Below are 14,510 nucleotides of genomic sequence, written 5' to 3'. Positions count from 1 at the left end.
AGGCAGTAAATGAGGCTRAATGAACTGTTTCTCTGCCCGACAAGGCTCCACTGATAGCCAGGTGTAGCAGTGGTAAGGTGTTGGGACTGCTGTTGGGACTCTGCTGTTGGGACAGCTTTATATAGGCCCTAACAGTTTGTGGGTGCCATTTGTCACCCTTATAGTGCAATTCAAGTTTTGTTTAGTGCTGTGTTGTGTAGTTGCTTTACTGGCATGCAATCCCCATTTTTTTTTGAGTGGGCCCCACCAAGATTTACATGCTAAAATCTCCACTATAGCTAACTAACTAACATTACTTGGCCCTTTATAACTAACCTGGTGAAAGCTAGCAAGTTTGAGCGATGGTCAGGYAATGTTAGATAGTCACACAGCTTTCACTTTGAAAACTACTAGCACATGTATCCTGTTGCAGCCCCTCCTCTCCATGCCCACACCCTGCAGCTGTTCAAAATGTGATTTTATTTGATTTTACTAGTTTCGGAAGTCTTTGCATGCTTGGCATAGCATAAAACAGGTCTGGATGTCAGGCTTTACACAGGTATTCAAATTAATTTCACAAAGGTTTAGTGCTTACCAGCTATTAGGTGATATCARATATGTTTGTTTAGTAGATCTTCTTGGCAGTCATTCTCCATATGCTTAGAGATCGAAGGTTCTTCAAGGTCAGGTAAGGGCAAAATGAATGCTCATTGGCTGTGGCTAAGACCTTGCCCCTCCCCTAATTTCCTCTGAAGCGTAATGAGAATGCTTCCTGTTTCTGTTGCTGTAAGAGGGTCTGTCGGGTGTTTCTTCCTTTTCAAACTTAAACAATAGCTATATACAGCTTCCACTGTTTCAAATGTATTTACTTGAACAGATTACTACCAAAGTGACAGATACAAAACTCATACAGGTGCACAGTTCTCACTGGGAGTGTGTTTGAATTAACCCGCAAAGCAAGAATAATCACCAAGCAACTCTGAATACTGTGACAAGGACAACCTGTTGACTGGTGAGTCGTTATCTTTCTGTCTTTAATTATATAAATCATTCAACTACAGACTTAAACTAAGACTAAGGTTTGTTATGCAAACTTGGTTTCTTAGTTTCATATGTCTGTTGTAAATAGGAAGGGAGAGGATCCTCTTTGAGGTTCATAATGTCAGAGTGAGTGCAGTTTTGAAAGTAAAATAATCAAAAACACGTATTGTCGTTTACTGTATTGGCTAACCCTCAGGTCGAGTCTGGTTTAATGTTTTTACACAAAAGAGCACAGCATAAAGCAACACAAAGTAGAACTGCAGGTTAGTACTATTAGTAAAGCAAAAGTGTAAACATTAAAGCACACCTCACCCACCATTTAAAAATCCCATTAACTTGTGTTGTACTGAGAACAAAAGTTAACTATTAACTTAGACACAAAACTGAGGTGGTGGGTATATAGTGAAAGAGTGAGCCATGAGCACATTTCCTTATTGGAAGGAGGAGGTTTACACCCCAGTTATTGGGTTCATAGGTGGTTGTCTTTCAGATACAGGATGAAAGTATGGAAAAAAGTAGAATAGGTACTTTTGAAGCTAGTCTGACTAGTTGGTTCAACTTCGCTGATGTGTAACAGGATGTGGTTTACAGTTCCGGGCTTTCTGCCTTTGTTGCATTTGCTATGTGTTCATACTTCCTGTACACAAAACAGGTTGTTAATAAATAAAACAAGATTGATCTGACTTAAAATAATAAGTTCTCTGTTTTTTGCAGGACCAAAATGTCTTCTGGATTGGAACGTGTCATCCTGTTCTCGATTCTTGGTCTAGGAGTATTTCTGATGCTGTTTTTAATGTACAATAWATCAGCTCCATCTCGGATCTGCCCTCCCGAGCCTGCTTTGCCAGGTCCTTACTCAAAAAGACCTGAGAACAGGTCCTTGTCTAAGCAGCCAGAGCCAGAAAAGCCCATCATGCTGTTGTGGTTCYKGCCTGAAAACCGCAAGTTTGATTTTAGYGATTGTGCCACTTTCTTCAACATTGATGGCTGCCAYCTGACAGATGACMGGTCTCTGTACAACAAGGCAGACGGGGTGCTCATCTTTCACAAATCCATCAAMCWCGATTTATCCAACTTGCCTCCATCACCTCGACCACCATTCCAGAAGTGGATTTGGTATCACGTGGAATCACCTACAAACACAATTAGGATACCTGGTCTAGATAACCTTTTCAACTTGACCTTGAGTTATAGGGAAGACGCAGACATCCCTGTTCGTTGGCGTTTGACCGCAAGGAAAAGCCAGGGTGAAGAMTTTGTGCTRCCAAAGAAGGATAAATTAGTTTGCTGGATTGTGAGTAACAAAGATCCTGCAACTGGAACAGGGGTACGGATTAACTATTACAGAGAACTTGCCAAACATATTAAAGTGGAACTCTTTGGCAAGGCCTATGCAAGGTTCTTGAAATATGAGGACTACTACTCAACACTCTCCAGCTGTAAGTTTTACCTCTCCTTTGAGAACTCAGTCCACAAAGACTACATCACAGAGAAGCTAAACGGACCACTTGCAGCAGGAACAGTGCCAGTAGTATTGGGCCCACCGAGACAGAACTATGAAGACTTTGTCCCAGGAGATTCCTTCATCCATATTAATGACTTTCCCGATGCAAAAGCCCTGGCTGAATTCCTCCTCAAGTTGGACAAGGATGATGAGGCATATCTGCGCTACTTTCAATGGCGTAGAAACTTCTATGCTCAGGAACATCTGCTTCAACTGAGTCAAGAGTTCATCCAATCTATTTGTTATGGATGTGACCATGTGGGAAAACATAAAGAATACAGGGTTGTTCACGACCTTTACAAGTGGTATTTTGTCTAATTAGTCACTTATGATTAGCTTTTATCATAATTTGCATGTCTATTATCTTCAATATACCAAAAAGGTATCTTGATTTATCCCACAGCACATAGGGAGTGCATACACCGCATCGAATKTTGATCTGCTGTTCTGCTGGTTCGTTCAGCACTGTGTGTTTTAGTGACCAGCCGCAGATGGGTGTCACTGCCAACATTTTCGCGAGATTCTACATGTAGAATCACTTTACACTCTGTTTGCACATTACAGCTGGCTCTCTTTTCAGAGGTGTTATGTACTCTCGGCCGACAGACACTACCGGTGTCTYCGTGCCTTATTATCAACGACTGCTCTGCTTTTGTTTCACCTGGAAAATCCCTTTACAACTGTGTTATTGTACAGTGCATTCGGAAAGATTTCAGAACCCTTCACTTTTTCCACATTTTGTTACATAACAGCCTTATTCTAAAATGGATTTAAAAAAATCCCTATCAATCTACACACAATACTCCATAATGACAAAGCAAAAACGGATTTATGACATGTACAGAAGTATTCAGACCCTTTTCTCAGTACTTTGTTGAAGCACCTTTGGCAGCGATTACAGCCTCGAGTCTTCTTGGGTATGACGCTACAAGCTTGTATTTGTATTTGCGGAGTTTCTCCCATTCTTCTCTGCAGATCCTCTCAAGATCTGTCAGGTTAGATGGGGAGCGTCGCTGCACAGGTATTTTCAGGTCTCTTCAGAGATGTTCGATCAGGTTCAAGTCCAAGCTCTGGTTGGGCCACTYAAAGACATTCAGAGACTTGTCGTTGTTCTGTTGAAAGGTGAACCTTCGCCCCAGTCTGAGGTCCTGAGAGCTCTGGAGCAGGTTTTCATCAAGGATCTCTCTGTACTTTGCTCTGTTCATCTTTCYCTCAATCCTGACTAGTCTCCCAGTCCCTGCTGCTGAAAAACATCCCCATAGCATGATGCTGCCACCACCATTCTTCACCATAGGGATGGTATTGGCGTTGCCTGGTTTTCTCCAGATGTGACGCTTGTCATTCAGGCCACAAAGTTCAATCTTGGTTTCGTCAGACCAAAGAATCTTGTTTCTCATGGTCTGAGAGTCCTTTGTGTGCAAACTCCAAGCGGGCTGTCGTACTGAGGAATGGCTTCCGTCTGGCCAGTCTACTATAAAGGCMTRATTGGTGGAGTGCTGCAGAGATGTTTGTCCTTGTGGAAGGTTCTCCATCTCCACAGAGGAATTCTGGAGCTCTGTCAGACTGACCATCGGGTGCTTGGTCACCTCCCTGACCAAGGTCCTTCTCCCCTGATTGCTCAGTTTGGCCGAGCGGACAGCTCTAGGAAGAGTCTTGGTGGTTCCAAACTTYTTCCATTTAGGAATGATGGAGGCCACTGTGATATTGGGGACCTTCAATGCTGCAGACATGTTTTGGTACCCTTCCCCAGATCTGTGCYTCGACACAATCCTGTCTCGGAGCTCTACGGACAATTCCTCATGGCTTGKTTTTTGCTCTGACATGCACTGTCAACTGTGGGACCTTATATAGACAGGYGTGTGCYTTTCCAAATCATGTCCAATCAATACRGTTTACCACAGGTGGACTCCAGTCAAGTTGTAGAAACATTTCAAGGATGATCAAWGGAAACAGGATACACCTGAGCTCCATTTTGATTCTCATCGCAAAGGGTCTGAATACTTATGTAAATACRGTATTTCTGTTAAATATTTCATATASATTTGTAAAAATGTCTAMAWACCTGTTTTAGAATAAGGCTGTAAAGTGACAAAATGTGGAAAAAGTGAAAGGGTATGAATACATTCCGAAAGCACTGTATATGGTTGTCTCTCCTAGCTACCTTAAGATKAATGCACCRACTGTAAGTTGCTCTGGATAAGAATGTCTGCAAAATGACAACAATTTTAATTTCAAGTGCTAACTGTCTTTATTCCACTACTGGAGAAGCATGACTCAAATCACCTACTCATATTTCAAACATTCAGCGTGACAAAATATACATTTTATTTTATTCCATGCCTTACCATTAAGTGAATTATTGCCAATACATATCAACAAAGGGGTTTGCATTAGGTTTTGATATTTCATATTTACCAACTGAGAATTTATTTGTACAATTATATTGTTGGAGTTAAACAAGCTTATATTTTGGGTTGGACATTGAATCCTATTCCTGCTCTTTTAATCAATGGCATCAACATATTAGAAGACCAATGAACCGACTAATCAACCAACTCTTGCAAAACCGATGATAAATATGTGAAAAACCAACACATATCTTGGTCCATCTTAGAATGAAAAACAGTTTAAATTCAGTATGTATCTTCCACTTTGTCAAAATTGTGCATGGTATGTACAATGAGTGTACAAAACRTTATGGACGCCTGCTCTTTCCATGACAGACTGACCAGGTGAACAGGTGAAAGCTAATTATCACTTATTGATGTCACTTGTTAAATCCACTTCAATCCGTGTAGATGAAGGAGAGGATACAGGTTAAAGAAAGATTTTTAAGCATTGCGACAATTGTGACATGGATTGTGTATGTGTGCCATTCAGAGGGTGAATGAGCAAGACAAAATATTTWAGTACCTTTGAACTGTGTATGGTAGTAGGTGCCAGGCGCACCGGTTTGTGTCAAGAACTCCAACGCTGCTGGGTTTTTCACAACCGTTTCCCATGTGTATCAAAAGTAGTCCACCACCCAAAGGACATCCATCCAACTTGACACAACTGTGGGAAGCATTGCAGTCAGCATGGGCTAGCAGCCCTATGGAACGCTTTCAACACCTTGTAGAGTCCATGCCCCGACAAAATGAGGCTGTTCAGAGCGTAAAAAAGGGTCTGCAACTCAATATTAGAAAGGTGTTCTTAATGTTTTGTCCACTCAGTGTAAGTTTATCACTTTTTAACCAATCCAGTACATTTTAGTTGAAAATGAAAAATGTCAAARGATTTAACTTCTGAAAACTGAAACAACATTTTTTATCAAACAAAGACAAACAGATCAATCCCACTTTTCAAGCCTGCTGAAGGCATCTGGTGACGGCATGGCAAACACCACCCMCGGCTCTACCAGGGGCATGCTTGAGGTGGCCTCCCACAGCTCYGGGAATGTCATGTTCTGTGGCCTTGCCGTTCCATTTCTTGATTGCCCCTGCAACACAGAAAGAAACACATTTAGGTATATAATATACTCAAAGTAATGGATATGTAGCATCTATGGCCTCGGTTACACCCGGCACTTAAATGCGGCTTCTGTCATCCGGTTACTTCAAGCTGCATTAGATCTGAATGCACGAAAGTCACATTSTGCTTGCATTAGGTTCAGATCTGCCAGGATGGGCATTTGTTCGGAATCTGACAGTCTGGACACAATCAGACCACCGAATATGCATAAGCAATGTAAAGAGATGTTGGGGAAAATATAAMTGTAACATGCAACAATTTCAAAGATTTTACTGAGTTACTGTTCATATAAGGAAATSAGTCAATTTAAATAAATTCATTTGGCCCGAATCTATGGATTTCACATGACTTGTGTTGTGTCTTTACTATGGATTAAATKATATATGACATGGTATTTTATCAAATCAATTCTCTGTAATTAACATTACCTGATTAAACTAATCATGTAAACGCAATTAACTAGGAAGTCGGGACACCACGGAAGAAYGTTTATAGAGCTGTTGTCTTCCGAATAAACTCTTAAAGACCTGGTAATCTTTTATATCAATAGCAGTCAATTATTAATCGTCACCTTGTTCAGTCTCATCTGAACATCTTAAAATTYCTGGTTATCTTCACAAACCATGGCTAACAAGTTGAATCAACAATACAAAATTTGGTTTAATTATTTATTTAGTAAATACCTAAATAATCAAACAGAATTACGTATACACAGGATGGATCATGCGTTGATTACTAATTGTGTCATAAAAGAAAACGTCCCTAGTGGACAAAACCAATATGACGGCTGGCTACACAAAGAAAGGGGGTTGGGTTTGAATGAAAGAGCAGGAGGACTGAGGAACAAAAGGATTGGGTCTCTATCGGACCTTATGAAGCTATGCTATCGTAACTACAGAATCTTATGCATTCTAAATAACCCCCCATTCGGAAAAGGAAAATGCAAGAAATATATTTACTCTGAGCTGCGCTTCGATAGATTGGTCGAAGATGGAAGGCTTGGTTGCACAGCAGAGATATCCCTTGTCCTTTGAATAATATTTCTGGGCGGATACGTTGTAGTACCCTGTCGTTGTGTGGTAAAACTAATATGTTGTAGTACCCTGTCGTTGTGTAGTAAAACGAATATGTTGTAGTACCCTGTCGTTCTGCACGTTTACAGCTGCTGCTGATAACTCGACATCTAGGATGTATCACTTCTTTAGTGAATAAGAGTTTAAAGTTCATACCACGTTGCCATACTAAACTCATGCTATATTCTGGCTCGTATAGTCAAAATTCATCCTTCCAGCGTGGCGATCGCCACCTCCACGTTGAAATTAGCCCTTTTAGTCCTCACGTCATCGGGAACACAATGTTACGTTCGTTAGGCTGTAGTCGTTCAACCATTAGCAACCACAGCTCACGCTGGGGTTGGCTTAGTCGGCCGTGAATTGGTTCATGTAGAAAAGGGGTTGTAGAAAAGGGGTTGGTTCCAACCAATGCCTATTCACGTGGGCGTGGCCACTGAGTGAGCATATTTTACTTATGAATATAATTCTCTAATTTTAAAAACTAAAATTACATTTAATCTTTTCACAAATAGTTTAATATTTAAACATTTAAATTGCACAACAATTCCATGTGAATATGATAACTGTCACGTTCCTGACCTGTTTTCTGTTGTTTTGTATGTGTGTGATGGTCAGGGCGTGAGTTTTGGGTGGGCAGTCTATGTTTGCTGTTTCTATGTTGGTTTTGGGTTGCCTGGTATGGCTCTTAATTAGAGGCAGGTGTTTTGCGTTTTCCTCTAATTGAGAGTCATATTAAGGTAGGTTGTTCTCACTGTTTGTTTGTGGGTGATTGTCGCGGTGTCTGTGTATTTTGCACCACACGGTACTGTCTCGTCTCGTTCGTTCGGTCGTTCCTGTTTATGTGTTCCTCGTTTCATGTAAGTTCATAGTTTAGGTCTGTCTAGTTCGTTTTGTTATTTTGTTAATCATTCAAGTGTATTTCGTTTCGTGTTTTTCCGTCTTGTCAAATAAACATTATGTATTCATCACCCGCTGCGCCTTGGTCTACTCACTCACCGAGGGACGGCCGTTACAATAACTAGAATGTGTACACTTTCCAAGATACAATTTATGTCGTCCTATCATCAGCAATAATATCTCATACGACAACTGATCTGACATCATATTCTTTAAGTACCAACGGATACTTTCAACTGGTTGGATTACCTAAATATTGTTCCGTTCCCAACCTTTTGATGTTACCATACTCTCTCTGTTAACAAAGGGCTTTCCATGAGTCCATTCTATAGAGTAGAGAGAGAAAAGGGGGAAAGGTATTTATGGGGGTCATAAATCTCACCAACAGGGAAACGTCATGACACTGGGAATACAGATGGTCACAGATACCAATACAGTTGGTCACAGATACCTTTAAAAAAGGTAGGGGCGTTGATCAGAAAACCAGTCAATATCTGGTGTGACCACCATTTGAAACATGTTGGTATTACAGACTCGGTCAGGGAGAGGTTGGAAATGTCAGTGAAAACACTTGCCAGTTGGTCCACGCGTGCTTTGAGTACACGTCCTGTAATGTTGCTCACATTGGCTACGGAGAGCGTTATCACACAGTCGTCTGGAACAGCTGGTGCTCTCATGCGTGCTTCAGTGTTGCTTGCCTCGAAGCGAGCATAAAAGGCGTTTAGCTTGTCTGGTAGGCGAGGTTTCCCTTTGTAGTCCGTAATAGTTTTCAAGCCCTGCCACATCCTACGAGCGTCAGAGCCGGTGTAGTAGGATTTCAATCTTAGTCCTGTATTGACGCTTTGCCTGTTTGATTGTTTGTCTGACGGCATAGCATGATTTCTTATAAGCGGACGGATTAGTGTCCTGCTCATTGAAAGCGGCAGCTCTTGCCTTTAGCTCGGTGCCTATGTTACCTGTAATCCATGGCTTCTGATTGGGATATGTACATACGGTCACTGTAGAGACGACGTCGTCGATGCACTTATTGATGAAGCTGAGGTGGTATACTCCTCAATGCCATTGGATGAATCCTGAAACATATTCCAGTCTGTGCTAGCAAAACAGTACTGTAGTGTAGCATTCATGTCATCTGACCACTTCTGTATTGAGCCAGTCACTGGTACCTCCTGCTTTCGTTTTTGCTTGTAAGCAGGAATCAAGAGGATATAATTATGGTCAGATTTGCCCTATGGACGGCGAGGGAGAGCTTTGTATGCGTCTCTGTGTATGGAGTAAAGGTGGTCTAGAGTTTTTTCCCTCTGGTTGCACATGTTACATGCTGGTAGAAATGAGGTAAACCGGATTTAAGTTTGCCTGCATTAAAGTCCCCAGCCACTAGGAGCGTCGCTTCTGGATGAGCATTTTCTTGTTAGCTTATGGCTTTATACAGCTCGTTGAGTGTGGTCTTAGTGCCAGCATCGGTTTGTGGTAGTAAATAGACGGCTACGGAGAAATATAGATGACAACTCTCTTGGTATGTAGTGTGGTCTACAACTTATCATGAGGTATGCTACCTCATGCAAGCAATACTTTGAGACTTCTTTAACTTCTTATGGGCAGGTGGGACGGTAGCGTCCAGCCGCTGTTTCAGATTTCAAAAAGGCTTTACGGCGAAAGCAAACCATGCGATTATCTGAGGACAGCTCCTCGCATACAAACACCTGAAAATCATATTTCAACCAGGCAGGTGCGCCACAAAAGTCAGAAATATAGATATATTTAATGCCTTACCTTTGAAGATCTTCTTCTGTTGGCACTCCAAAATGTCACAGAAACATCACAAATGCTCCTTTTGTTCGATAATGTCCTTCTTTATGTCCCAAAAATGTCATTTTTTTTGTCGCGTTTGATTCAGAAATACACCGGTTTCAACTCGCCCAACATGCCTACAAAGTATCTAATAAATTACCTGTAAACTTCAAACAATGTTCCTAATCCAACCTCATGTACCCTAAAACGTAAATAATCGATACAATTTAAGACGGAATAAACTGTTTCTAATACCGGATAAAAACAATGTAAGCCGCGTTCCAGTTCACGAGCACCAAAACAGCAGAGTCCACCTGGAGTGACACTTACATTGAATAGGACTACTTCTTMATTTCTCAAAATAAAAACATCAAACAACTTCTAAAGACTGTTGACATCTAGTGGAAGCCATAGGAACTGCAACCAGGTTCCTAATAATAAGGGTATCCCATAGAAAATACATTGGAAAATCTTATGACCTCAATTTCTTTTCCCTGGATGGTTTGTCCTCGGGGTGTCGCCTGCCATATCAGTTCTGTTATACTCACAGACACTATTTTAACAGTTTTAGAAACTTTAGAGTGTTTTCTATCCAAATCTTATATGCATATCCTAGCTTCTGGGCCTGAGTAACAGGCAGTTTACTTTGGGCACGCTTTTCATCCGGAGGTGAAAATACTGCCCCCTACCCAAGAGAGGTTAAGTTACCCAACCCCTCTTCCCAATCTGCTTATCAGTGGGCTAAACACCAGGCTTTTATYATTTGAAAGGAAGGAATAAGCCAGAAGAGAAGAAACAATGATGCGAGTTTCAATTTATTAGTTTATCAAGTTTTCTTTTCTCTTGAGCATTATGTTGATAATGAGGAAAGCCATCACTGGAGATGCATAATGGAATTGTTATACCATTTGAAATATGTTTAAAAGTTCCTAGATCAAAATTCCTATTAAGATATYAAACATATTAGAGGTAATCWTTTTAAACAGATAACAAATCATACATTTTCTGTAGACTACAAAAGCGTAAAATTCAGCACTGMGATGAAAATATGTTGTTATCCTGTATTTAGTCTCCAATCTGAGACAGTTGCATACAACTTATATAAAAAGGTTTTAAGAAAAATGAAATGATTTACCAAATATATCTTACATTTTATTTGAAACTTGAATCACAGATATTATCATAATTAGCACCCGATTCATATAGCCTACTCATTTCATACAGGGGTTTGCATTTATAAAATCATACATAGGACCTACAGGCTCATCACACAGATATCTTGATCAATCATGCTAAAACATTCACATAGGTCAATAAATAAATAATGTTGACAGATTTAAAACACTTTTAAAGCATGTTCAGCTGTCCAAGCAGTTGGCAGGGTAGTGGTTTCAAGGAGGAACTCAGATTATTTTGCAAAGGGAAATGACAAACAATGGAGCTGGCTTCTGTCCAACAAGATATTTGAATTTGYGCTCACCAAGGACTTTGGACCAACAGTGTCTTCTTCGAGTGCACTCTTCATGTTGAAACAAATCTTGGGCATAAACATTAACAAGTTGTCAAGACACAGATTTTTGGCCCCAATGTTCACTTTGGAGTCCCACAGCTGTCCCAAAATTACATCCAGTGGTGTCATACTGTTGTGATCCTCTGCCAGTGGCGAGGCGCCATTGCCCAATAACAGAATGACTGCTTTGGAGCGCAGGAGCTCAAAGGCCAGATGTAGTGGGGTCTTACCGTTCTCCATGTGAAAACATCCGCCTCGGTTCATATATGACTGCAGACTAGGTAGTCGATGTGCTTCTTGCAGTATGAGACCCAGTATGTCCCGTCTGTCATACCTGACAGCCATCACGAAATGCGGGGCCGATGATGGACAACAACAAAAGCGCTTCATCAGTGTAGTGACTGAGCAAGTATTGAGCGTAGGCTTGGTGGTCATGTACGATAGTGTACAGCAATGCCTCTCTTATACACAGAAGTCAGATAGCTAGATCGCTTGCCAGAGTTTGMGTTATGAGAGCCGCTGCAGAGATTTCTTTCAGAAAAAAAAGTCACCACTTGCAGCACATTTCAATGACAAGGAATGGGTTGCAAAACCTTYGCGACATATTCAACCTGCTCAATGAACTCAATCTGTCACTTCAGGGGAGAATGACAACTGTCTTTAAATTGGCAGATAAAGTGGCTGCATTCAAAGCCAAACTGGAACTGTGGGGACAGCGAGTGGACAGGGGCATATTTGACATGTTCCAAACATTAGCAGGGATTTTGGGAGAGACCGGGCCGTCTTTCTCCCAGCTGGTGCACGATCTCCTAGCTTCGCTGTCAACAGAGTTCGAGCGTTACTTCCCAACCGCCAAAGACCCACGAAGTGCGAAGGAATGGATCCGCGACCCATTTGTGAATGTCCCAGGTGAATCGTCCATGTCCGTGCAGGAAGAAGATCAACTCCTTGATGTTGTAAATGACGGTGGCCTTAAAAGTATGTTTGAGATAATTTAACTTAATCTCTGCCGACCTTCTGGATTAAAATCAAGGCTGAATATCCTGAGATAGCCACAAAAGCACTAAAAAAGTTGCTTCCATTTCCAACATCCTATCTCTGCGAAGCGGGGTTTTCCGCAATGACGACAACAAAAACGTAATTACGGAGTAGACTGGACATAAGGAACATGTCACTGTCTCCCATCACCCCTAGATGGAACCGTCTTGTTGCCGGGAAACAAGCTCAGGGCTCCCACTGATTCAGTGACATGGTGAGTGAGTTGCAATGTTTTTATTATATGGTCATTAGAGAAAAATATGCCCTTTATGTTTTTATAATATCATCACTTTAGACCTACAAAAACTAAAAAGTTATGAAAAAGCAGCTATACTAAATTTATAGGCCTAATCGATATTGTAGTGTYGTGACCCCCCAATTGTGCTCTGAATTAAATCGCTACAGTGTAGCCGCTGATATAGTAGACCCATTTTACACTGGGGTTCTCCCGGTGGCGCAGTGGTCTAGGGCATGCATCGCAGTGCTAGCTGCGCCACCAGAGTCTCTGGGTTCACGCCCAGGCTCTGTCGCAGCCGGCCGCAACCAGGAGGTCCGTGGGGCGACGCACAATTGGCATAGCGTCGTCTGGGTTAGGGAGGTTTTGGCCGGTAGGGATATCCTTGTCTCAGTATGTAAAATGTAATAAAATGTATGCACTCTACTGTAAGTCGCTCTGGATAAGAGCGTCTGCTAAATGACTAAAATGTAAATGTACAACTGGAGGGAATCTCAAGACATTTTAGAGACATTCTCGAGTGAGCCTTCCTGCAGAGTCACCCCCCTCTAAGCATTGCAGTGTGAACAGAATTGTCTCATTGAGCCAAATGCTCTACAGTAAAATTCTTAATAGCAGAGATATTTTCCTTGTATTCTTTAGTTTTATTGAGATTTTACCAGAATATTTTTTAACAGCCTGTCAACAATTTTGAAATTGTAGCAGTACCTTTAAGAAAAGTAATCTCACTGTGTTTTTTTCTTGGCTGCTCAGACGGAGCAATCATCTAGAGCAGGGGATCTTAAACTTTTCAGCCTGGGACCCAAATGAGAAATTCAGTGCTTTCCTGGGCCCCAAGCTTAGGAAAATATGCAACTATATGTAAATATCAGTACATTTCATTAACCTAATTCCTTAAACAAATGCAATATAGACAAAAAACAAAAAATATTAAATTAAATATCCATATAAATATCTATTAATGTTTATTTTCCCCCCATTAAACACTCTTACATATCTGTCTAGGTTGGAACTGTTGCTGTTAAAATACAAATCATTTTCATCCCAAACTGGAATAAACTGATTGATCACATCACACAGATGAATAGCAGAACACACAGATAGGCTTTTTCATAGTGCAACCTAAGTAACAGTACAGATGAACAATTGATCAGGCCTTCTGTACATCTTACTGTATAAATTATTGTTGAAAGAAAGTCTAGGTTGTGAACTGTTTTGCTAGACACCAGAACTTGTGTCTAGCATAAATCCATTTGATGACAGCAGTGAGTGATGGCAAGTGGGAATGACAAGTCAATGTGTGTGGCAGAGTGATCTTCAAGAAAACTGAAGAAAAGTATCCGGTAAACCGCAAGCACACGGACCTCTTCCTCTCCCACTTGCGCAGTTGCCAAACTAAGCAGAGACCGCTGCTAAGCAGGAGCGCACCGAACAGAGAGCGCAGTTGCACTTGGCCAAATCAATTCCAGTAATTAATGAAATAATTATCAATTTACTCTGACAGGTCGCGACCCACGTTGATACCCATACTTAACAAAGAAAAAGCTAAGGTTATGCAAGCAAGTGTAACGGATGTGAAATGGCTAGCTAGTTAGCGGTGGTGCGCGCTAATAGCTTTCAATTCGGTGACGTAACTTGCTCTGAGACCTTGAAGTAGTGGTTCCCCTTGCTCTGCAAGGGCCGTGGCCTTTTGGGGCGATAGGTAACGATGCTTCGTGGTGACTGTTGTTGATGTATGCAGAGGGTCCCTGGTTCGCGCCCGGTCTGGGCCGAGGGAACGGACTAAAGTTAAACTGTTACACAAGCAGCAGGGAATTATCAATGTTTTCAGTCGCAATTTAGCTTTTACTAAATATATCCTTCCATGGTACTGATAAATGAAACGTGTTTGTTCTAATGTAACTTCAAGATGCTAGCGTAAGAGCTCTCTAG

At 41.3% G+C, this 14,510-nt stretch overlaps 1 protein-coding gene, 1 long non-coding RNA gene and 1 pseudogene across 2 annotated transcripts; 1 reads left to right on the top strand and 2 right to left on the bottom strand.

Annotated features, from left to right (window-relative positions):
• The first annotated feature begins 746 nt into the window (after window positions 1-746).
• Window positions 747-6,377, top strand: LOC111954634 (4-galactosyl-N-acetylglucosaminide 3-alpha-L-fucosyltransferase 9-like). Its single transcript, XM_023974502.2, has 2 exons — window positions 747-991; window positions 1,735-6,377. Exon 2 carries the CDS (start codon window positions 1,742-1,744, stop codon window positions 2,840-2,842), a length of 1,101 nt encoding a protein of 366 aa, XP_023830270.1. The 5' UTR covers window positions 747-991; window positions 1,735-1,741; the 3' UTR covers window positions 2,843-6,377.
• Window positions 4,828-7,347, bottom strand: LOC139023238 (uncharacterized). The gene is made up of 2 exons (XR_011474385.1): window positions 6,994-7,347; window positions 4,828-6,002 (listed from the first exon to the last, which is right to left on the bottom strand). It is a non-coding gene; the product is annotated as an uncharacterized lncRNA (long non-coding RNA).
• Window positions 7,348-10,772: 3,425 nt separating this feature from the next.
• Window positions 10,773-14,106, bottom strand: LOC111954300 (ankyrin repeat domain-containing protein 9-like; annotated as a pseudogene).
• Window positions 14,107-14,510: the final 404 nt, after the last annotated feature.

This window comes from Salvelinus sp. IW2-2015, linkage group LG28, assembly GCF_002910315.2.
Source record: "Salvelinus sp. IW2-2015 linkage group LG28, ASM291031v2, whole genome shotgun sequence".
In the NCBI taxonomy this organism is placed as follows: domain Eukaryota; kingdom Metazoa; phylum Chordata; class Actinopteri; order Salmoniformes; family Salmonidae; genus Salvelinus; species Salvelinus sp. IW2-2015.
This window is presented reverse-complemented; position numbering and strand designations above follow the sequence as displayed.